At 49.2% G+C, this 22697-nt stretch overlaps 2 protein-coding genes across 3 annotated transcripts; one reads left to right on the top strand and one right to left on the bottom strand.

Annotated features, from left to right (window-relative positions):
- Positions 1–2287: 2287 nt before the first annotated feature.
- On the bottom strand, positions 2288–5741 carry Tlnrd1 (talin rod domain containing 1). Its single transcript, XM_028873823.2, has one exon. The coding sequence runs from the start codon at positions 3986–3988 to the stop codon at positions 2900–2902; it is 1089 nt and encodes a 362-aa protein (XP_028729656.1). The 5' UTR covers positions 3989–5741; the 3' UTR covers positions 2288–2899.
- Positions 4743–21988, top strand: Mesd (mesoderm development LRP chaperone). 2 transcript variants are annotated; one of them, XM_037197735.1, is made up of 4 exons: positions 4743–4832; positions 5262–5282; positions 18650–18882; positions 20681–21988. In XM_037197735.1, the coding sequence occupies exons 1-4, from the start codon at positions 4743–4745 to the stop codon at positions 20937–20939; spliced, it is 603 nt and encodes a 200-aa protein (XP_037053630.1). In that variant the 3' UTR covers positions 20940–21988. The 2 variants fall into 2 exon arrangements, with proteins under 2 accessions (XP_037053630.1, XP_028729659.1); XM_028873826.1 differs by lacking the exons at positions 4743–4832; positions 5262–5282 and adding an exon at positions 13179–13419.
- The last annotated feature ends 709 nt before the right edge of the window (positions 21989–22697 follow it).

Genomic DNA, 22697 nt, shown 5'->3' with positions numbered 1-22697 from the left:
AGATAATGGCTTTTGTTTGGGGGAACTTAGCTGTTTTTCCTTTTTCTCCTTAGCATTCCTAAGAAGGTTTTTGACATCTCAGTTCATAAAGGACAGTCTGCTTTAAGCTTGACTTACAAACCTTGACCTGGGAAGTCAGAAGGACCCAGGGATGGACTGGAAGTTAATAGTAGGGAAGTTTAATTTACATATTAAAAAGAAAAGTGAAAGGAGGCCATTCTGATTTCATTCCTGGAACCAGTAATTCTGGTGACCTCATTACACCCTATTATGAAATAGGTTGATGTACTTCTTTTTAAAGAAAAAAAAAAAAAAAACAGACACTATTTAAAAGAGAAGTTTGGCAACTAGCACACTGGAAGAAAGTTACAATGTCAAAGCCCTGTGCCCAAGTCCCTTGGCCAAACAAACACTGCACACACACACACACACACACACACACACACACACACACACACACACACGAACAGTGCTGTGTGCTCCTCACACTAGCTCTCATTTCAAGACACCTGCTGTTGGACAAACCCCGAGCCTCAAAAACAGAAGAGAAGAAATGTCACTTTTCTTCAGGACAGAGATTTTTAACATTACATGCCAAAACCTTTAAATACACACAAGCATTGAGAGCACTCCTTACTCATCTATGAGAAAGAGCAGTGTCAAATTTAACTTGGAGACTAGCTAGTTAATGTCATGCAAGGAGATAGGGCAAGTTTTTTTTTTTTTTCTTTAGGCGTGCATGGTTTTTAAAATTACTTCTTTAGGGAGTGAGTCCAAGAAAAAGTTGGCAATTCTTTTTTCTTAATTACCAAATTCACAGGTTTCTGACTCTTATTTCCTTCGAGTTTACTCTGTGATCTGCAGACTGAAGAAACTATACAAAATTTAGATTTTATCATTATTTGTGTAAATCCAATAAGTAGAAAGTATTTCCATATGCACTTAGGATTTTCTTTGGTATCCCCCTCCCATATCTCCCTGAAGCTGATCCAGACTAAACTTTACCAGAGCAGGGGATGAATCCACTCAGGGTTACGCTCTTTTACCTTGACAGGACCTGACAGAGAAAATGACTGCTCTGTTGATCATTTTTAAAATTCCTAATGAATATCTTTTTTGTTTGAGACAGCCCATGCTGGCCTCAAACTCATGGCAATGCTCCTGTTTCAGCTTCCTAAGTGGTGGAATTAGCGGTGTGAGCCACCATGGCCAGCTTTCCCTGACCACTGTAAATGAAATGGATACACCCTCTTACTTTAACATTCTTGTAAGAGTGTGAGAGAGGGTAATTTTACAAGTTAAATTTCATATTCTTGCAGCCATTCAAGCAAGTCGATCAGTATGACTCTCTTGATGCTGATACTTTACAGTGAAAACTCTTCAGATTTGTGGGCACTGCCAAGGTTTAAGTGCAATAAAGCCCAAGAAAAACGTAGATGATACACTTATGGCCTGTAGGAACTCTTTTGCCTATGTGGTTCTTCCAGGCTTCAAGGCTGTAAATAAATTTGTCATTCTTTTAATAATGAAACTATTCAGCAGTGTCTTCAGCTAACTATAGGCTCCCTTACAACCCCCGTCCCCAGTTCCTTTATAGGTCTACAAAGGAAAAGACAAACCACCATGGCATAATTTCAATCAACGAAGTATTCTTTCAGTACACCACCAACCATTTGGTTCAAGGTCACAAAAACAAGCCCTCTGCCGGCAATAATGCTCTAGAAAGTTCTTACACTCTCCAGGAGCCATCCTCCTCTACCACACAGCCATAGAGATTTCTGAGTAAGGCCTAGCCTCCTCACCAAAGATGCTAAACGCGCTCAGTTGATACACAGTGCTGTTGAGTCCCACGCAGAAATCCCATGAGCTGGCAAAGCTGTAGCCCACACAGGATTAGGAAGTGCTTTAATCCGAGAAATGGCAGGCAGAGCACCAAATCAGACTTCAGCCAGTCTGAACCGTGGCTCATGGCGATAGCGAGATGAGTGAGGACAAAGACAGCTAAGTTACTTTCCAGCAAAACTAGAAGACAAAACCCGGAGAAGAGCCCACCCCCAAAGCACTGCATAATCCAATCACATGTCGCCTGCCTTTAAAAATAGATCACATACATTTGTCTTCCTGGGGTGCTAGGATGCTCAGAAGAGTAATTCTTGAGGGGAAAAGTGGAAAAGGTTGGGCGCCGGGGATTCACTTGCCAACCGAAGCAAACCTTTCCCCCACAGCCCCTTCCCACAGATGACCGGCAGCCTGCAGTTAGCGAGAACAGAGCAACTGCAAAAAGCCATCTGAGAAACATAACAATTTAATAGATGAAATAAATACTCCAGTACATGCAGGGTAAAAACTTGACATTGAGGGGGAAAAAAATCACTCTATAGTGTAAATTAAAAAATAAAACACACGCTCACAGTAGCTTTCCCCCCCACTTGCAAATCACATGGCAAAGTCATACTCTTATCACACCATGTATACTCTAATTCAACAAAAATAACGACATACAAAAAGGTAGCTACATCCATGTCTAATGAGTGAAAACTGAGGTAACCTTTCTTTTAATTAAAAAGAAGAAAGAAATGAACCCATGACCTTTTTCCTGCCCAATTAGTAACTGAGTTGAGAGGCTGGAGTGTGTAAGGGTAATCCTGCAGCCAGCGGACTACCTACCCATCTCTTGCATCTGAGTCCCTACAGTGGGCTGGTAGACACCTGGGCCCTCTGCGTACATGTTAAGTTGTGTGCATGGCCCTGCGTTCTGGAAAATTCCTCTTGAGCATTTAACATGGAAGAAGGGGGAGGGGGGTCACCTATGATTTCTTTGGTATAAATGGAGAGGGGAGAAATACGTGTCTTCCTTTAGCCTGGGGTGGAAAACGGGGATGGGGGATGGAGTGGGGTGCTAATTCACAGAATTGGAATTCACTGGCGGTAAAGTCCTGGGTGAAGACCTTTCCCTTAAAGCCTGAGATAGCAGGGTGCAGCCTTCAGACACGGCGCAGGCTGAGTTCCTCAGCCTCTCCCTGTGGTCCGACATCTTGGCGCCCCCATCGGGGTGCTGCGCCAGATCCCTGAGGCACTGGGTCAAGAGCACGCAGGCCGACACCACGCTCATGGCGCCACCCAGGATGGCGGTCTGCACCGCCTTGCCTTCGGCGCTCACGGCCGCTGCGCGACCCAGGAATTGAGGCTCAGTGGCGAAGCCCACCAGAGCGCTCACAGCCTGCACCAAGGGCCCGCTGAAGAGCGCGCAGCGGCTGCGGGCCAGCTCGCTGGGCGCCGCCTTCACCTCGCGCACGCACGCCAGCAGCGCCGAGGCGCTGGTGCTCATGCACTTGACGCCCAGCTTGAACTGCTCGCGCGAAAACCGGTCCCGTGACTTGTCACTGGCCAGGGCGCACGCGTCCGTCAGGAACTTGAGGTTGCGAGACAGGCCCTGCGACACCTCCAGCAGCAGCTGTGGGGTCATGTCGGCCAGCGGGGTGGCTCGAAGCACGGCACAGCCCTGCTCCACCTCGTGGCGGCAGCGTGTCACACGGTAGCGGTCCACAAGGCCGGGCTGTGCGGGTTGAGCGCCCGGCGTGGCCACGGCCGCCAGGTAGGCGGCGTGCGCGGAGCACTCGGTCAGCGACACCACCAGGTCGCCCAGTTCCACAAGACTGTCCCCCGCCTCTCCGAAGCGGCCCATGTTGAGCTGGCTCTGCACGTCGTGGGTGAGGATGGACAGCCCCTTGGTGCGCGCGATGATGGTGTCCCGGCACTGCTCGAAGGACTCGGCGCCAGCGCCAGGGGAGGCGGGGCCTTCGAAGAGCACCGGCCGCGCCTCACTAGACAGCAGCAGCAGGTCGGCCACCAGCTGCATCTTGCCCTTGCAGTGATCACAGATCGACACCAGCCTCTTCCGTGGCTGTGAGCTGGCCCCGCCGACGGCGCTCCCAGGAGCCGGAGAAGCCGCCTCGCCAGTGGGTTTCCCGGCGCTGCCGCTAGCCATCGCGCCCAGGGGGCACTGGCATGCCGCTGGGGAGCCCGCTACCACCGCCGCCGCGACTCAGCTGGCCAGGGCCGCGCTGCCTTCCGCGCACCATCATGCCACCCACCGCGGCGGGCACAGAGATCGGGGTGGCGGCGGCCGGGGGGCCGGGCGTCGCGGGGCGGGCCCAAGCCCGCGCGGCAAGCTCTTCGGGGCGCTGTGCACGCTCGCTGGAACCGTGAGCTGGGGCACGGCAGACTCCTAGTCCGCGCCCCTCGCCACGAGCCTACCAGAAAAGTCCCCGCTGCCGGGCTGTCGCCGCCTTCCTGGGCATGGCCGGCCGGGCCGCCGGAGCGGAGAGGGCGGGACGGGGAGGCTGGGAGTTGTCCTTCCTTCCTTCCTTCCTTTGAAATCAAAATCCTCTGCTCCTGGAGGAGCGCGGGCGGCGGCCCCGGCAGGCTTTGCTGTCAGCCGCGGCGCTGCGGCGATCGGGCTCCGCGGCGCACGTGGGCTTCAGGCGCGGCGACCCCGCCAGGCGGCACCGGCCGGCGACGGCGGCCGGGGCAGACGATCGGGGGCGAGCGGCCGCATCTCCGGCTCCGGCTCTTTGGGCGCTGGGCGGCCGCAGGGCCGAGGGCGTGGCTGGCTCTGTGGCGGCAGCGCGTAGTCAGTCGGGCGGGAGGCTGCAACACAGGGCGCTGGGCGGCCGCGCCTTCCCGCCTGGCGGTTCAGAGTGCGCGGCCCGGCGCCGCGGCGGCCCGCCGTCCCCTCCTGAATGGCCCGCGCCCGGCGAGCGGCTGTCGTGGCGACTCCATCCCTGTTCCCCCGCAGAACCCACGGGCCCCGCGCATCCGACGCCCCCAGGGTAGTCGGCTCAGAAGGTGCGCGCGGCTCCTCGGCGACCGACTGGGGCCCCGACTCCTGCCATGTTTGTCAACCAGCAACTTCCGAGCGACCTCCGAGCAACTGAAAGGAAGGGCGGAGACCGCAGGCCAGGGGACACCCGCCTGCCCGCGCGCGGCTGCGGCTTTCGCCTCCTCGCGTCCGCCTCGCCCCCGGCTCGCCGCCGCCACCTCGGCCGTAACCTCCCCGGAGCCTATAGGAATCTTTTGTGTGGCGTCACCGCCTTTCGTTTAAATCCCGCTTCCTCCTCTTGCCCTTCCTCCCGCCCCCTCCGCCGATCCCGGATGCTTGCGCGATGCGCTGCTCCTCCCCCGGGAAGCTGGGGGCCGTGGGAGGACGCCGCGCCCAGCCCCGACGCTGCGGCCCTGGGGCCGGTGGTCCCTGAGTCTAGAGAGGCTGGGAAGCGCGTGTGGTGGGGCAGGCCCGCCCTCGCTCCGCTCCCTGGCGCTGCGCACACCCTGGCGACACCGGGGCGCAGCCGCGAGTGGCCTTACGTAAGCTCTCAGCCAGCCCCGGGGCTTGGTGCTTCCTCCCCGCCGAGGGAGCGAGTGTAAAAGGTGATCTGTTTTGCTTTCTTGAGGAGGAGACCACTCACTCTCCCCTGTTTCCCCCCACCCCCGGATTCCAGTTCGAATCTCCGGGATTCGATGACTTTTGCAAGCCTCCCCCCGCCCTTTGTTGTGGTCGACCCTCTCCTATGCTTGGAACAGGAGTGCTGGTCCTGCTCATGTTCCCACAGCGAGTGGGGCGCAGAGACAGACCCGGCCGATCAGGAGTTGTGTGACCTTGGGCAACTTCTCTCTCCAAGTCAGGTAGTGTATGGTGACGTGGTTCCAGCTGGCCAGAATTAGTATGTGCCTTGATCAGCAGTTCGCCCTTTCCTGGCTCCATCTATATAATGGAATAATAGCAGCCATTGTTAAGTAAGGAGCCTGTCTCTGGAGGAAAACACTGTTATCTCAGGGTTACAGGCTGGGAAACTGGTGGCCCAGATGGCTCCCTGCCCCATATCTAGGGATTAAACCTAGAGCCTTAAACTACTGTAGTTTTATTTATTAATTCAACTTTTATTTATTAATTTTGGAAACAGGATCTGATTAAATTGCCCAGGCTGGCTTTGAACTTCTGATCCTTCTCCCTTAGCTTCTCAAGTAGTTGGGATGACAAGCCTGTGCCATCGGGCCCTGTGGTGAGGTGGACTAAGTGACTTCCTAAACTCCTGACCACAGCAGAGGGTTAGAAGAGGTGGTCCTCCACCCCCACCGGCCACCCCGTTCCTTCCTTCAGGCCTTCTCTGCAGGAAACGCCTGGAACACCTGGGCCTGCTCCCAGCAAAGCACTCTCCTCTGAACAGTCTGAAGCCTTCTGCTGGTGGTGCTCAGCCAGTGGAAATGTTTGTTCCTCTGTCTCTTCCTAGGACCTCCACAGCCAGTTATAAATGTTATTTATAAGTTGGGTGACCTTCAGATTTATTGTCCAAACCCCAGTAGTTTACAGAGTGAACTATGAGACAAGTTATTAATAAGTTAACAAGGAACAACAGATACAAACCTGGATGGAGAGTCATACTACTCATAACCAAAAAATGCCCTTACAAGTCGTCTAGATTCTAGGTGAACCGACTTTCTCTAAACTGAAGCCAGTAAAACCAATGGCTCTGCAAACAAGTAGTGATTCTGTAGGGTACTCCTTCATATTTTTCTACAAGGGAAAAGCAGAGCAGACTCTTTCCATGGTAACCCATGAATAGCAGTTAAGAACAGTTTCCTTAGCTCTAAAACCTTAAGAAAGGGGCCAGTGAAATGGCTTAGCAGTCGAAGGTACCTTCCAGGAGCCCAACAACTTGATAATTAGTCGCTTGGACCTGCATGGAGAAAGAGAATCGTCTCCTCCAAATTGTCCTCTGGCTACTACACGGTGGCATTCACACAAATTCGTACACACACACTAAATACATGAGTGAAAATTCATAAAATGTAAACAGGCAAAGAGACGTCAAGCCTTTCCCCTGTGCTCACTTTATTCCAGGAAGCTGTGGGATCAGAGTATTTTCCCAAACATAGTTGTTGCCCCTGGAGTCCGAGTTCCCTTTTCTTCTGTTGTTACTAGAGCCTCTTGTCCCCAGTATATGGCACATGGACTGCCCTCACTTGGTTTGCATCATGGAATTGCGTTTAGCTGTGCAGTTTGGTGGACTAAATTTTTGGCCTTCCTGGCTTCACTATTTTCAGACTGGTAACTAACCTTACCAGGTTCCGCCTTCACCGGCCTTTTGGGCTCTGTTTTTCCTTCTACCATTGTTTACTCACGGTATCTACCATGTGCCAGCCCCTGTTCAAGGCACTGAGTTTATGTAATAGATTGTAATAGGCAGCCTCAGCTTATGAGGATTAGAGTCCAGGAAGGGCAGGTTCACAAGCAAGGCCCCCAGTTACTGTTTGTACAACGAAAGCTCAGAACAAAATGGGCATCAGATCGAGTACTGCATACCAAGTTTTTCGGTCAAATTAGGCAGACTTATTTTGGTGCAGTCTGACCAATGCTAGGGAAGTAGAGGTGATCTGCAGACCAAAGCAGTAGGAACCAAACCTAAAATGTCCTGCTCATTCTCGTCTTGCTGGAACTGTGCAGGAACTGTGCCCAGCAACATCTGTCTTCAGAAATGTTTCATCTTCCGTGACACTCTACCAGTGAAATAGCATCTCTCTAGTCTCTCTCCCAGTCCCTGGTCATCATCCACTTCTTCCATGAGCTGGATTATTTGAAGTACTCTGTTCTTTTGTGCCTGTCTTATTTCACTACGCATAATGTCCTTAAGGTTAGTCAATGCTATAATGTGTCAGAATTTCCTTTTTAGGGGGAATAATATTCACCTGTACATACTTTGGACATTCATTCCCAAGTTTCATATTACATCCCAGAATTGGTGCGCTAGCAACCAAGCTGTCTGTGGTACACAGTGCCACCCAGTGGTCGGTAAGGAGCAGCGTTGGCCATAGTTTTCCTTTGGAGCTGTGTTTCCTTCCTTGGTTTTATGTTTGTGCTCCCAGACAGTGATATCAGCTGATCTTTCTTACACATTTGCGGACATCACGGTTCATTCTCTTCCTTTGAGTACCGCTCATGGCCAGGCGTGGTGGCACACACTAGCACTTGGGAGGTAAAGGCAGGAGGATCAGGAGTTCAAGGTCATCTGCAGCTGTGTAGGGAGTTTAAAGCAAACCTGGGTGAGATGAGACCAAGCCTAAAAACAGCAAATAACACCTCTCCTGGGGAAGAACAATTTACAACTGAAGAATGTGGCCCTATCCCTTTTTTCATCACAGTTGATGCTTAAGAGCATCTCACTGGCTAGGGTTGCAGAATCACCGTGGAATAGGCCACCCTCCCTACTTGGTGTATTCTCTAGCCCTCTGGCACATCTGATCCTGTCCAGTGGCACACCTGGGCAACACTTGGGCCTTCACTCCCTCATCGTCCCTGTTGTTACTCCTGTAGTGAGCAAGGGAGCTGTGCACAGGCCGAGGGATCCGTTGGCAGGAATGCCTGAGCGTTCAGCTTCCAGTATCTAAGAGGAGGGAAGTCCTCCCAGTGTTTCCCAGGGTACCCCGTATGGATAAGATTGCTTGCACAGGCCAACAATTTCATAGCCCCTTCATTCCTCTACTGGCCACTAAGAGAAAAGATGAATCCCAGGATTTAGGGAGCACAGGCAGCTAACACTAACTATTCCTGGCCAGGATGCCTGGTGGTTAGTACCTATAGATTGAGCAGGGCTGTTGCTGCCTCACACAGAGCCTCTCTGGACCGTTAGATACACTTGGGTATGTCTGCCCCTTGTTTCCGCTGTACTGTCTGACCAGTGTGGGTGAGGCCATCGCCATGCTGTTTGGGACTACAGGCCTAGCTCCCTCAACAACCCTGTCAAGCTATGAAGAGTGGAGCTGGTGTCTATTCTCTCCCACATCCGATGCCTTGCATAGTCATCAGCCAGTGTTGATGGCATTCAGTTGTCAGGCCTTCTCTCAGTTTGTTAAAGGGTTAGTGTTTGGCACCATTGACCTACCCACCAGGTCCTAGGCCTAATTGATTGACTGTGCCATTCAGTTTCTCCAGTGTTTTGGATGTTGCTCAAGCAAAGTTTCAGGGAGTGCTAGAAAGTACCATCTACCTCCTTTCCTGTGGGGAACAGAGGCCAGCCTGAGCCCAGGCTCATGCTCTCATTAAACCCAAGATGCTCTTGGAGGTGGGGTGAGTGTGCACCACAGAGCCTGGCCCCTCATTGAGGCCATGAACACAATCTCACTTCTGGCCCCTTGTAAGCGGAAGTTTCTCCAGTCCCACCCAGCCCCACCGTCCTGCAGCCACTTATAAAATAATCACTCAGAGGCCTATATTAATTACAAACTGTATGACCAAGGGCTTGAGTTTCTTGCTAGCTAGCTCTATCATCTTAAACTAACCCATTTATTAATCTATGTTTGCCACATGGCTGTGGCATTACCAGTCTGCTGGCATGTTGTTCCTTGGGTGATGGGCTGGCATCTCTCCTGCCTCTCCTTCCTCTCCTTTCTTCTTCTGATCTCTCTCTTGGATTTCCCACCCGGTTATAACCCAACTTGCCATAGGCCAGAGCAGCTTGTTTATTAACCAATCATAGCAACACATATTCACAGCACACAGAAAGACCATCCCACAGCAGCCCCTCTCCTCCAGTTCTATGTTGCTCTGCCTCAGACCTGGTTTGGATTCCAGTGCAATCTGAGTGCTCCTGGCTCCAGATTTTTGTTTGTTTGTTTGTTTGCTTGCTTGTTTTTTGAGACAGAGTTTCTCTGTGTAGTTTTGGTGCCTGTCCTGTATCTCACGCTGTAGACCAGACTAGCCTCAAACTCACAGAGATCCGCCTGCCTCTGCCTCCCAAGTGCTGGGATTAAAGGCATGAGCCACCACCGCCCGGTTCTGGCTCCAGATTTTGCAATCTATTTCTGTATTGGTCTTAGTGTTATTGTGCCAAAAGCCTCACTGGCTAACCCAAATGGCACCATGCATGGGAGAAGAAAGACATCAGGGAAGAACATATCCTGTATTGCTGGACCCAGATTTTTGTCTGCATGGCTATACTAGCTATTTGACCACAGTTGAATGATTCTGGAATCAAAACAAGTACAGGGGCTGGGGGTGGGGAGATGGTTTAGTGGGTAAAATACTTGCACACACACACACACACACACACACACACACAGAGAGAGAGAGAGAGAGAGAGAGAGAGAGAGAGAGAGAGAGAGAGAGAGAGAGAGAAGAAATAAGTACAGACACTTATCATGGCATGATCACTTTAGCCCCTCCTGGAATCTATGTAGAATTCACAGTAGATGGCTTATCTCCTCTGCTAGGGCAAAGCCTCTGATATAATGCAGAGGACTACAGGTTCACCTTCCTGTGTGTCTCACCTGCCTAACAAGCCATTGGTAAATAATTCCTTCAGAGTTGAACTGGTCCAAGTTCCAAAACACCAAAATATACTTAAAGTATCCAAGTGCTGAAAATGCAGTTGCTCCAGATGTTTTCACATCAGTGGAGTGGGAGCCAGATGGGTTTCCTCCTCAGATGACAGTCAGTAGCCCTGGAACTTCTGACTTGTTTCAACAATTGCAGTACAATACTAAAAAAAAAAAACAAAAAAAAAACCCTTTTATTCTCTGTAACTAGATATTGTGGGCCAAGAAAACCAGCATTTTTTTCAACTTACCTTGGCAGTTGGCAGAATGAATGACCAGGGTGACCCCGCCCTGCAGAGCACATGATCAGCCACAGCTGTGCGTGTTTTTTAGCATGACTGTGCCAGGACAGAGCTCCAAGCCACTGGGTGGAGCAATGTGCCCCTGGGAGAAGGCTCATGACATTTCCCCTATGATTTCAGAAAAGAAAAAAAAATTCCTCTTTTTCGCTTATGAGTTGTTTCTGCACAATGTCAATGTTTATGCATATCTGTGCATGAATATGGAAAATGTTAGCCTCTGCTGCAGTGGGATAAATGCACACCACATTTGACCTTAGAGTGAAGGTCAAATAAGGCACATATTGCTAGTTAGCTGCTGTCTTAACCTCCACTTTATGCTTTCCCCCTTCATAACAAGCCTAATTTTATTTGGGCTGGTAGCAAATACAGGTAAAGAACAATTCCTCAGCCCCTCTCAGAGAGGTAGACTCCAGCCAACCAGACCAGAAGCGCTGTGCACAATTCCTAAATAGGATGCTTAAAATAAGTTGATCCCACTGAAAGACAGTCTCCCTTCAGCTTGGCTTCTTTCCCATTTCCATTGATTGGAATGTCATCTGATGGCCAGAGCACCAGCAGCTATCCTGGACCTTTTGATGACCTTGAGGATGGGAACTCCAGACCAGTGTGATGAGGTAGTATGAAAAAGAAGTCTGGATGACTCGGGACACCCTAATACACTCAGTTTCCACCTACTTCTGTGAAGGAGTATCAGTCCTAAGAAAGACTTTTGTTTAAACATTTTGGATAGGGTTTGCACTATCTGAAACCTATTAATCATATCTATCCAAAGCACAGAGAAAGGTGTGTGTATGTGTGTGTGGGGGGGAGTAGTAATAATGTTCATGTGTAGGGACAACCAACCAACAAACAAACCACTGGCAGAGTAGTGAAGGATACTTTATGATGGATGTGATAGCCCACGCCTTTAATCTCATCACTCGGGAGGCCAAGTCAGGTGGAGCTCTGAGTTGGAGGCCAGCCTGGTCTACAGAGTGAGTTCCAGGACAGCCAGGGGCTCAACAGAGAGACCCTGTCTTGAAAAGCCAGAAAACAAAAAAGCAGAACTATACAACAGTAAAGAGATGAAATACTCAAGGACTCCAGTATGCTTAGTAATTCACACACTGTGCTGACATAAACAGTGAAAACCATTCTTGAGATACTTCCACATTTGTAAACATGGAAATGAATTGTATGCAGCATGTGATACCTTGGGGTAAGAAAACTATATTATTATGTTTGAATATTGTCCAACTATACCAAGGTTTCATGACTTATTATATAATTTGAAATTTTAAAGAAATCAGATGTGCTGCTAAAAGTTTATGAAACTTTAAGGTGTCTCTGACCACAAATATTTTCTTTTTATTTCTGAAAAGCTTAGTGGTCAAAATCTTGTGAAATAAAAAAAAAATCAGTGTGATTTTTATCTTAAAGATTAGAGCCACAGTAATAAGTGGAAATCACTTTTTTTGTTTGTTTTTTAAAAGAGTTTCTTTGTGTAGCCTTTGCTGTCCTGAAACTAGCTCTGTAGACCAGGCTAGCCTGGAACTCGATCTGCCTGCCTCTGCCTCCTAGGTGCTGGGATCACCACTGCTTGGTTGAGACAGGAACTACTTTAAACAATAAAAAATGGTTAAAATTAATAATTTAATTTTTTTCAATATTTATTGACAGCGATATTGAAAGATGGGTGTGTTGAATCGTCTGTGAGACAGAATGACAATCGATCCTTTATTTTCGGACTTGGAAAAAAGTTGCCCTGGCTGTGGTTAGCTTTTTAGCTGGAAGTTCTCGTGGGAAATTGTTAGGAAGTGAGGCTGAAAGTCCACACCCTGAAAAGGGCCTCTTTAGGGTCACGGCATTTTGCATCTCTTCCCCTCTCATTCATTTCACAGGCAAACAGCTGAGGCTTCAAGGACGCTGTTTGGCAGTTTCTGCAGGCCTTGAGGGAACTTTCAGATCTGACTAGCGAATGAGAGACAAAAAGGTTGACTTCTAACAAAATCCCCCCCCAAATCGTAAAAGCACAGTCCAGCAAGACCCAGCTAGGGTAGACCTTTGGGCCAGGCCAAGGGGAGGAGCCCGTGGGGCGGAGCCTGGCGAGGGGGAGGAGCCGGTGGGGTGAAAGCGGGAGGAGGAACAGTTGGTGCCCAGCCCGGTGAAGTCCTAGAGCCATGGGGCGGAGTCTGGAGGGGAGGCGGAGACCTAGGGGCGGAGTCAGGAGGGGGAGCCGCGGGGCGGAGCCTGGTGATGAGGGGGTCGGGGCGGAGCCTGAGGTTGGAGGCCTGGAGGGAAGGCTGCTGTGGGGCGGAGCCATGGTGAGGGGGCGGGGCTTCGGGAGGAGGTCAGGACTGGAGGAAATGATGGGCCGAGGCGGGGCGCGGTAGGCTGAGGACCCGAGGGTGGGACTGGGGGGGTTAGCACTGGGCGTAGTTCTGCTCAGGACACTCCAGGGGCGGGGTCGGAAGCCAGGGGGCGGGGCGGGGCGGGGCGGGGGCGAGGCCCGGGCTCCTGGAGTTCGCGCGCTGTCTGCGCAGGCCCAGTGTGCGCGCCGTCGCTACGCCGGGCGGCTAACATGGCGGCCTCCAGGTGGCTGCGCGCGGCCCTTCTGTTTTTGTGTGCCTCGGACCTTCTGCTGCTCCCTTCTCCTGGGGCCTGCGCGGCCGACACGCCGGGCGAAGCCACCCCACCTCCGCGGAAAAAGAAGAAGGACATCCGCGATTACAATGATGCGGACATGGCGCGACTTCTGGAGCAGTGGGAGGTCCGTGCTGCCCTCACTCCCGGGCCTGTCTCCATCCAGAGCCCTTCTCCCTAACCCTTGCTCCCTTGGTCTTGTGACCCTCTGACTTCTGCCCCCTGATTTCTTGCCCCGTCCTGTACCCAGGGCCCTTACTGACGGTCTCTAGTTGATGCTGACCACCTCCCCCTCCCGTGCCCGCCTTCATTCCACCATGGCTCCGGCCTCGCTCTCCAGTGTCCTCTCCACTGCCGTGGCTTCCCGGCCACTCCAGTCAGAATTTGGCCTCTTACCAGTCAAGCCCCACTTTCCCTGCTGTGCCCTGATGGTCTCTACATTGAGCCGGCAAACAGGGAGAGAGCGCTCCTGAAGAGCGTTCCCTCACTCCCCCTCCTGTTCCGGAGTGAGTGGGTTGTGAAAGTTGTCTCTCGAGAACGTTTTTTTTTTTAGCTTTGACAGAGATCCTTCCAAATATAGAGAGGGTTTCCGACTCCTTTTGGTTTATGTTCCTGCTGGGGATTTTGTAATTTCGTGGGTGGATTTATTTTACAGGTGGGGAGAGCTAAGGCATCTCATAGGGAACCCAGGTTTTTCATTCAAGGGAGCAGTGGACTTGTTTTGTGAGAGGCTGTTTTCTGATCCGTTACTTGTATGCACTGGAGTATGTAGTCACAGTGAGTGGGAATAAGGTGCTAAGGGGCGGCTCCGAAAGTGATTGTACTGTCCTATTTGGTTTGCACAGCTGATGGACAGGAGTCACACAGCTGTACTCACTGTGTAACTTTGGGCAGGTTGTCTCTTTCTGCAAGAGAACTCCCAAGGTTTGTTTCCGATGCTGATGTTTTAACTTGTAGCTAACTCTGTATTATTGGAAGGGGGTAAAGACTATTGGGCATAAGCTTAAGACAGCCACCTGCCGAGTTTGAGTAGAAGGGGACTCCTGTTTTCATGTTATCTGTACCCGACAGAAAAACTGGATTAGTGGGGCCATGGTAGTGCATGTTTGTAATTCCAGTACTTAAGAAGCTGGTGCAGGAGGCTAGCCTGAGTTAAACCTGAGCTACATAGTAAATTTCAAACACAGTGAGACCCTGTCCCAAAAAGAAAAGAAAAATTAGAGAAGATTTGAGTGGGTGTGTATGACTAATGGGGAATCCCCTTATTCTCTTCTCAATTTCAAACTTTTATGGACTCTAGTAAACAATGCCTTTTAATCTGCCCAAGTGAGCCCTTACCTTGTGAGAAGATTTGCCAGGGACAATGTTCAGACACTGAGGAAGAGGAGGTTGCAGAAATAAGCAAGGCATCGTTAGAATAGTGGAAATAACCATAGTTTACCAAAACAAAAATGGTTGGCTCCTATAAAGATAAGATGCTGTGGGAACACTAGAAGGCTGCAGGGAAGAGACTGCATTTTAGACAGGATAAAGAGAGCATGTGAGAAGAGTCTGAGAGAGACCTGGATCCTGGGCAGAATAGCAGAGACCAACAGGTCAACATACACTTAAACTTGTGAATTTGGTCTGGTTAGAGAACTCTGCCTGTGTGCCTCAGCATGTGTGTGAAGGTCAGAGAACAGGTTGGGTGTAGGTGATCAGTTCTTTCCTCCCACCATGTGGGTCTTGGGGAATTGAACTCAGGTCATCCAGTGTGCCCAAGGCAAGCATCTTTACCCACATAGCCCTTTGAAGATATTTGTCTATCTGTTGTATACATTTTTTCTGTTTATTAGTTGATATTCTTGTTTGTTTGTTTTTGTTGTTGTTTGGTTGGTTGGTTTTCGAGATAGGGTTTCTCTGTGTAGCCTTTGGCTGTCCTGGAACTTGCTCTGTAAACCAGGCTGGCCTTGAACTCACAGGGATCTGCCAGCTTCTGCCTCCCGAGTGCTGGGATTAAAGGCATATACCACCATTACCTTATTAGTTGATATTTTACTGTTAGTAATTCATTTCTTGTATTTTGTTTTTCCTTCATGTCAGGATGGACAAATCCACTTAAACTTGTGAATTTGGTTTGGTACAGATCTCTGTACTTTAGTTTCCATATATGCATGATGGAAGTGTTGGTGTTCATCTCAAAGCAGTTGCAAGTATTAACTGAGAAAACTGGAAGGACTTGGAGAATACAATTCACAATCAGTATCCAGTATTAGCTAATTAATTTATCCAGGTCGTATCTGAAGCAAAGCAATAGTGAATGAAGGTTGCTGGGAACCAGGCCGGTGAGGTCTCGAATACCATAGGTTCGGTACTGTATTTAGAAGTAGTGAATAGGTAGATCTGATGGGGATGAAAGTTGTCTTACCCAGATATTACAACCTATTTCTAATCTTTCTTTATGAAAACATAATTTTAGTGGCTGTAATCAGATGGATGGACTTTTAAAAGTTGTGTTTGTTTCCTCTGATAGCTGTTAAGCAGTTCCCCGTGTACTTAGTGTCTTTCTAGCTATACTTTTAAGCAAGTTTAGAATGTGCCCTGGAGCTGTAGAGGGGTTTTGAAGGAGAGGTAGTGACTCTGGAAAGTGGAGGATGGGTGAGCTGGGAGGGCTCTGAAGTCTGCTACACGGTATCTCCTTTAATCCTCTCTCTTAGGTGATAAGGGAGGTTTTGTTTCCTGAAGGCTGACCTTGAGGCATCTAGAAGCAATTTGCCCAGGGTCACAGCAGGTTAGCCTAGTTAGAATTCTGTCATTTGACCTCAGAGCCTCTCTTTGACCCACTTAGCGACACTGCTGCACATGTTAGTAGTGTGCACTGTGCAGGTGGACTAAGATGAGGATGTTATGTGTGAAGCCGAAAGCCTGCACGATTGACACACGAGGGAGAAATATGATCTTGTGACCCTCATCTACTGCTCAGCTTTATCCAGAGGGAAGTGTGTGACCCTCATCTTCTGTTTTTGTGAACCAGGGCATGCCTTGTTTTGCCAGCTGCCATGCAGATTGAGCTGCTGTATGTAGACACTGTAGATGTGAGCTCCCTTTCCAGCAGCCCTGGTTCTCCTCTGAGATCTTCTCCTCAGTGGGATCTTCAAGTCAGTGAGTGCTCTCACTCCTTCCTAATCATATGAATGTCTCCTGAGGGTCCTGGAGGTGAGGACTCTGTGTTAAAACTGATGCTGAGTCTCAGGTGGCACAGGAAATAAAGATGTGATTTCATTTTCCGTGGAGGCCAGAGGGATTGAAAAGCCAGAAAATAGATTTGACTTTGGCATTAGGTCTTCTGGTTCATGTGTAAAAAGTGCTTGTTCTTTGAGAATCATCTGATTCCTTGAGTGGAGAACTTAGGCAGTTTGCTCTGAAGGTTGGAGATAAAATGTGTCCAGATGAAATATTCTAGTAACTCAGCAAATGGACAGGCTCCAAAGTTACAGAGAAACCCTGTCTCGAAAAACCAAAAAAAAGAAGGAAGTTCAGCTTGGTTGTCTGCAGACAGCTGTGGGGCTTGGCAAAACCAGTTGAAAGGTCAAGACTGCGTGCAGCTGAGTGTGTGTGTGTGTGTGTGTGTGTGTGTGTGTGTGTGTGTGTGTGTGTGATGCACACCTGTAATTCCATTCCAGCATGTGTCCTGCTCCATCGAGCCCCACCTTGTACCCACGGAGCAGGATCTCTCACTGAACCTGAAGCTAGGTAAGTGGCCAGAAGACTCCAGCCATTTTCCTCGCTCCAACCCCAGGGCTGGGATCGTAGGCCTGAAAAGCCAGGCCAGCTTTCAAGCTGGTGTTAGTTTAGTTTGTGTGAGCCACAGGTCAGAGAACAAGTCGGGTGTGGGTGGTCAGTTCTTTCGTGCCACCGTGTGGGTCCTGGGGATTACACTCAGGACATCCAGTGTGCCAAGGCAAGTGACCTTTACCCACTGAGCCAACTCAACAAACAGCCTTTGGGGGATTTTCATTTGTCTGTTGTGTGCATTCCTTCTGTTTATTAGTTATTCTATGTATTGGCTATTTATGGATGTTCTACTGTTAATAATGGATTCTTTTTTTTTCTCTCATTTCTTTATATCATTATGGACTTTTGGGGAGCTATAAATCCTTGCTATTATTTTGATGTTCATATTATTCCAAATTTGGTCCTTGAGCTGCTTCAGGTTGGTGTCTGTGTCATTCTGACGTGGTGTGTGAGTCACTGAGCACGTCTTCCTGATGCAGGGAGATATTTGAGGGTTCATTTTTGTTTCACATGCAATGATTAGGCTTTTCTTCAAGGAACCTACATTTTAATATTTTTACCCGTCTACCTGTCGAATCAATCTGTGCCTACAATTCCAGTCTGCTCCAAGGTTCACCCTTCCTCCTTCCGTGTTTACCTCTTCCCCCAAGTGAGGAATCTGCTGTAGTCACCCTCGGCATGTCTGCACCTTTGCCAGCTCCTAGAATCCAGTGAAGATGCTTTCAGAATTGTCACACCACTGCATAGAGCAGACCTGGACCTGGGATTTAACATCTGTGTGCAGTGGATTGCAGGTGTTGAGTGTGCAGCACGAGGGATTTGTTTGTTTTGCTCTGCTGGAGATGGAACCCAGGACCCTGGGCATGCTAGAAAAGCATTTGTCACTGCGCCCACAGTGAGTTTTGAATAGTGTAACCCACACCTTACTGAAATACAGAACTAATGAGTCAACAGTATTACAAACCATCACACCAGATGTTCCTTCATGTTCTTCCCAGTCTGACCCACCTCACATCTTTCTCCTGAGGCAATCAGTGTTCTAATTTCTGTCCCCCACATTCGTTTTACCTGTTCTTGATACTGAAACAAATGGGATTGTATAGTATGTCTTTTGTGCCTGCCATGTGTTATGTTTTAAAAAGAAAGTTGTCGTAGTGGTGCTGGAGATTGACCACAAGGCCTTGTACATTCTAGGCAGGCACTCTCCCGCTAAGCCACATCACCAACCATTTTGTAGTCAAGATCTTGCTAAGTTGCTTAAGTTGGCCTTGATGTACTGAGTCATTACTCACTTTAGCCAGTATGCCTGTATTTGGGATTTGTTATAGGTGTATTTGATTTTCATTGCTAGGTGGCATCCATAACAATACCTAATGTGGCTGTTTTTATATTCCACCAAGTTGGGTAGGTTCTTTGAGAATGAAAACATCATAGAAACCTGTATGACACAGGACCCCTGAGCTGTTAAGGGAATCTTTCGTGTGTAGTAACTTGGTGGTGTGTACCCCTGCTTCTGACATCCTGGGCAGTATCTGTGCCGTTGGAGAGTGATGACAGGATTAATGCTGCCTCTCTCCTGGCAGAAAGACGATGACATAGAAGAAGGAGACCTTCCAGAGCACAAGAGACCCTCCGCACCTGTTGACTTCTCCAAGCTCGACCCAGGCAAGCCTGAGAGCATCTTGCAGATGACAAAGAAAGGGAAGACCCTGATGATGTTCGTCACCGTGTCAGGGAACCCCTCCGAGAAGGAGACAGAAGAGATCACCAGCCTATGGCAGGGCAGCCTCTTCAATGCCAACTATGATGTTCAGAGGTAGAGACCCCAGGCTAGGCTACTTTTTTGGGTTTTGGGGGAGGGGTGGGTTCACTCCTCACACTTATAAAGATCCTCCTGCCTCTGCCTCCCTGGCACTGGGATTACAGCTTCCAGTCACCTCACCAGGGGGTGTGCTAGGGATTTTTCTGGGGCTGAAGCAGGGTGTCCTTTTTGGTAGTCTTCCCAAGGACCTTAGACCTTTCCTGTCTATGAGTTCCTTTAAATTTATTTCAATATTTTTTTTCTTTAAATATTTGTTTTTTGTTGCTGTTGTTTTGTTTTGTTGTTGGTGTTTTTTTGGTTTTTTGGTTTTTTGCTTTTTTTTTTTTTTTTTTTTTGCTTTTTTTTTTTGTCCACCAGTAAGTTTGTTTTAATATCTTGTTTGGTGTTGAAAGTTTTGTTTATCTTTGTCTCTAACTTTTACTTCATCAGAATAAAGAGTTGTATTGCTTAGCCTCTTAGGATGAATGAGTTACAGCTCTACAATCCATGGTGTCGATACATGCAGCTGTAATAGGTGACTGATAAATAACTAATGTGAAGAAGTCTGTTTTCAAAGACCATATGATCTTAAAATACAATATGGAAGATTCTACTTTATATATATTTCATAGAGTTTACTTTTGATCATGTTCACCAGCCTCCACCCCCTCCTGTATCTATCCTTACCACCCTCTCTTCCCTTCCCATCCGTGAGTGTCCTTTTTTTAAAAAGATTTATTTATTTATTATGTAGACAGTGTTCTGTCTGCATGTATCCCTGCAGGCCAGAAGAGGGCACCAGAGCTCATTACAGATGGTTGTGAGCCACCATACGGGTGCTGGGAATTGAACTCAGGTCCTCTGGAAGAGCAGCCAGTGTTTTTAACCTCTGAGCCATCTCTCCAGCCCCGTGTCCTTCTTTTTTTAGAGCCTGCTTTTTCTCCTTAGCAATAGTTCTGAAAGTCTAGGTCTCCAGATGTCTTAAAGTAAGGAAGTGATGAGAAAGAATGGGAGTTTTGAGAGTGCACAGGCCAGCATGCCTTCTGTAACCTCATCAGAGCCGTGTCTTGGTGATGACTGCTCTCTGATGGAAGCCTTGCTGCTGAGGGGGGCAGCTGTGGAGTGCTCATGCTTTTGTGTGTTTCCCGGACCCATGCTGTCCCTGTGCTTCCTGGGCCCTGCCGAGAGGGCCTAAGCTGAGCTGCTTGCTTCTGACCGTGGTCGTTAGGATTTCTGCCTGCTCAGAGGTGCCCCGTGGGCCTTGAGGAAGACCTTGTAGTGCCTGCTCTAAGCCAGTGCCTGTTAGCCTTCTCAGCAAAGGCTTTTTGTCAAACAAAACTTAACTAGAGACTTCAGGACATGAAAAGGCTGGGCACAGTGGCAGGTGCCTGTAACCTCAGCACTTGGGGGGTGAAGTCAGGAGGATCTAAAGTTCAAAGTCATTTTCCTATGAAGTCATCTTGAGCTGCATGAGACCATTTATCAGGGAGAAACAAAACAACCCCCCCCCCCAAATACGTAAAACAGAGATAGACATAACATTTCAGGGGCTGTGCCCCTCCACAGCCCCCGAAGGAGTTTTTCTTTTATAGTCTGATTTATGCCTTAGGAACACCATCATCTGCTTCTGTCTAGATCCAAGCAGGATGCTTGTTTAAAGCTCAGCCAATATTAAAGTCAGCAGCCACTTGGCCCAAGGCAGTACAATACGGTGTTCTGTGTTGGTGTGGAATTGAAGTCTGGTTCTGGGCCCCGACTTTTTCTGACCCTTGGCACCTGACTAGCATTGCTAACTGGGGGCTTCTTTGTTTAGGTTCATCGTGGGATCAGACCGTGCTATTTTCATGCTCCGGGATGGGAGCTATGCCTGGGAGATCAAGGACTTTCTGGTCAGCCAAGACAGGTGTGCTGATGTCACTCTAGAGGGACAGGTGTACCCTGGCAAAGGAGGAGGAAGCAAGGAGAAAAATAAGACAAAGCCAGAGAAGGGTAAAAAGAAGAAAGAGGGAGATGCCAAACCACGGGCTTCCAAGGAAGACAACCGAGCTGGGAGCAAAAGAGAAGACCTCTAGCCAGGCGGTACTCTTCCCACCGGGCAGGCAGGACCACACAGCCAGCCCCTTGCAGGCCCATGAGACAAGGGGGTGCAGGAACCTGCATACCAGATGACATTCTCATGTCCTAGAAAGGGTCTGTGCATGACCTCTGGTCAGTATCACAGTTACTGTATGAAGAAGGCTTTACATGTGAAGGCAGGCTTTGTGATTGGTAGTGGACAATGGCAAGTCATGCTAACTGTGGCATCACCTGACATGGAAACTTGATGGATGTTTTGTACCTCTTACATCTGGTGAGTCCTCAGAGTACCACTTCCTCCCTCTTCCCTGCATCTGATGTGTCTGTGTCTTAAAGGCCTCATCAGCCGAGCCGAGAACCTGTGGCTTGACTGAGGCAGGCATCGACTGCAGTTAGTGAAGATAACATGCTGTGTGTGCAGTGCAGCTGACTGCACACCCAGGATCCAGACAACAGGCTCATTACAGGAAGTGATGCAGATCACGAGGCGGTGCCGCTCCGATCCCAAGGAATCATTTCAGGTGGCTTCAGTGCTCCTCCTCGGGTCAGGGGATCCACTGTCTGTCAGTCTCCCTGTGGTTGTAGAGGGAATGCTGGGAGGAGAGGAGGGTGCGGTGCTTCAGTTGAGGGCTCGTGCTCTCATGGCCCGACAACTGTAAAGCTGGTGAGGACGAGGGACCAGCAGCAGCTCCATAGAGTGGACCTCATCTCCAGTATTTCTGAGTGGTTTTCTGTGATAAAGTGCCTAAACTTGTGCTTTCGTATGGTACTCCTGGTGTGCTGCTACTCTTCACATCTGGGTTTTGCTGTTCGTAGGTTGAAGCCTATTTAAAGGAGCATTTCTATGAGGATGCCTTTTCTAGGAACTTTAAAACTGCAGTTGTGATTTGAAACTCAAAACAGAACATGTACACATCCGTGGCTAGAAAGTGCCCCTGTCAGAGTGTTGCCGTGTGAAATGCCCTACCCTGCTGCCAATACTCCTTCCAGTGGAGCTACTGTTGATCATTGGTTTTCCAAAATAAAGTGCGTTTACCAGCTTCCAGTGGCATGTATATTCTGTCCTCATTTTGGTTCCTATTCATGTTTCTCTTAGTGAGCCACGCCCTCTCCCTCCCCAGCTCAGGACACAAACTACTGAGCCTCTTCAGAAAGAGGCTTCTCTTGGTCCTTGTTGTGAGCCTGGGAAGATGATCTGCTGCTGTCCTGGTTGAGGGTGCTGCCAATTCAGGACAGGCTGGGATAGGGTGGGTACTCAGCTTGGTGGTATCTGAGCCCAGCAAATCTGAGACAAGCCACATCCCTGAGGTTTTTCTGTTCTCACATGAGGCAGTTGATTGGCTACTGTTTTGTCTGTAGCTGTGATGTTCTTGTCCCATAGCTGAAAGCCTTCACGCTGCAGACACAAGGCTGTCACTGCTTTCTGTGAATGTGTAGCCACTTCACCAAAATTCATGCATCATCTGTGATGCACTTGGTGCCACTGTGTGCCAGAGACAGTGCAGACATGGCAGAAAAGACAGATGACCTACAGTGTGAAATGGTAACCACGGGGAGCATGGAAGAAATGTGGAATGGAGGGGGCCGGGTGGGCAGACTCTTCACCTTATTGGGATGGTCAGAGGCTACACCAAAGGCCCGAAGAAGAACTATACCGTCAGGGAACAGCCTCTGCAAGGAGAAACAGCAGAAAAGGGGACTTGAGAAAGGTCACCAAGGAGTCTGGGCTGGGGAGTGAAGACCACAGGGGATGC

The sequence above is a fragment of the Peromyscus leucopus genome, chromosome 1 (genome assembly GCF_004664715.2).
Source record: "Peromyscus leucopus breed LL Stock chromosome 1, UCI_PerLeu_2.1, whole genome shotgun sequence".
Taxonomy (NCBI): domain Eukaryota; kingdom Metazoa; phylum Chordata; class Mammalia; order Rodentia; family Cricetidae; genus Peromyscus; species Peromyscus leucopus.
Note: the sequence above shows the minus strand (reverse complement) of the source record. Positions and strands in the feature narration are given on the sequence as shown.

Excerpts from the sequence above, each read along its gene's own strand:
- Tlnrd1 (XM_028873823.2), bottom strand. The coding sequence starts at position 3,988 with ATGGCTAGCGGCAGCGCCGGGAAACCCACTGGCGAGGCGGCTTCTCCG.
- Mesd (XM_028873826.1), top strand. The coding sequence starts at position 13,231 with ATGGCGGCCTCCAGGTGGCTGCGCGCGGCCCTTCTGTTTTTGTGTGCC. Across the intron at positions 13,420-18,649 it reads GACTTCTGGAGCAGTGGGAG|AAAGACGATGACATAGAAGA; the intron begins GTCCGTGCTGCC and ends CTCTCCTGGCAG. Across the intron at positions 18,883-20,680 it reads GCCAACTATGATGTTCAGAG|GTTCATCGTGGGATCAGACC; the intron begins GTAGAGACCCCA and ends TTCTTTGTTTAG.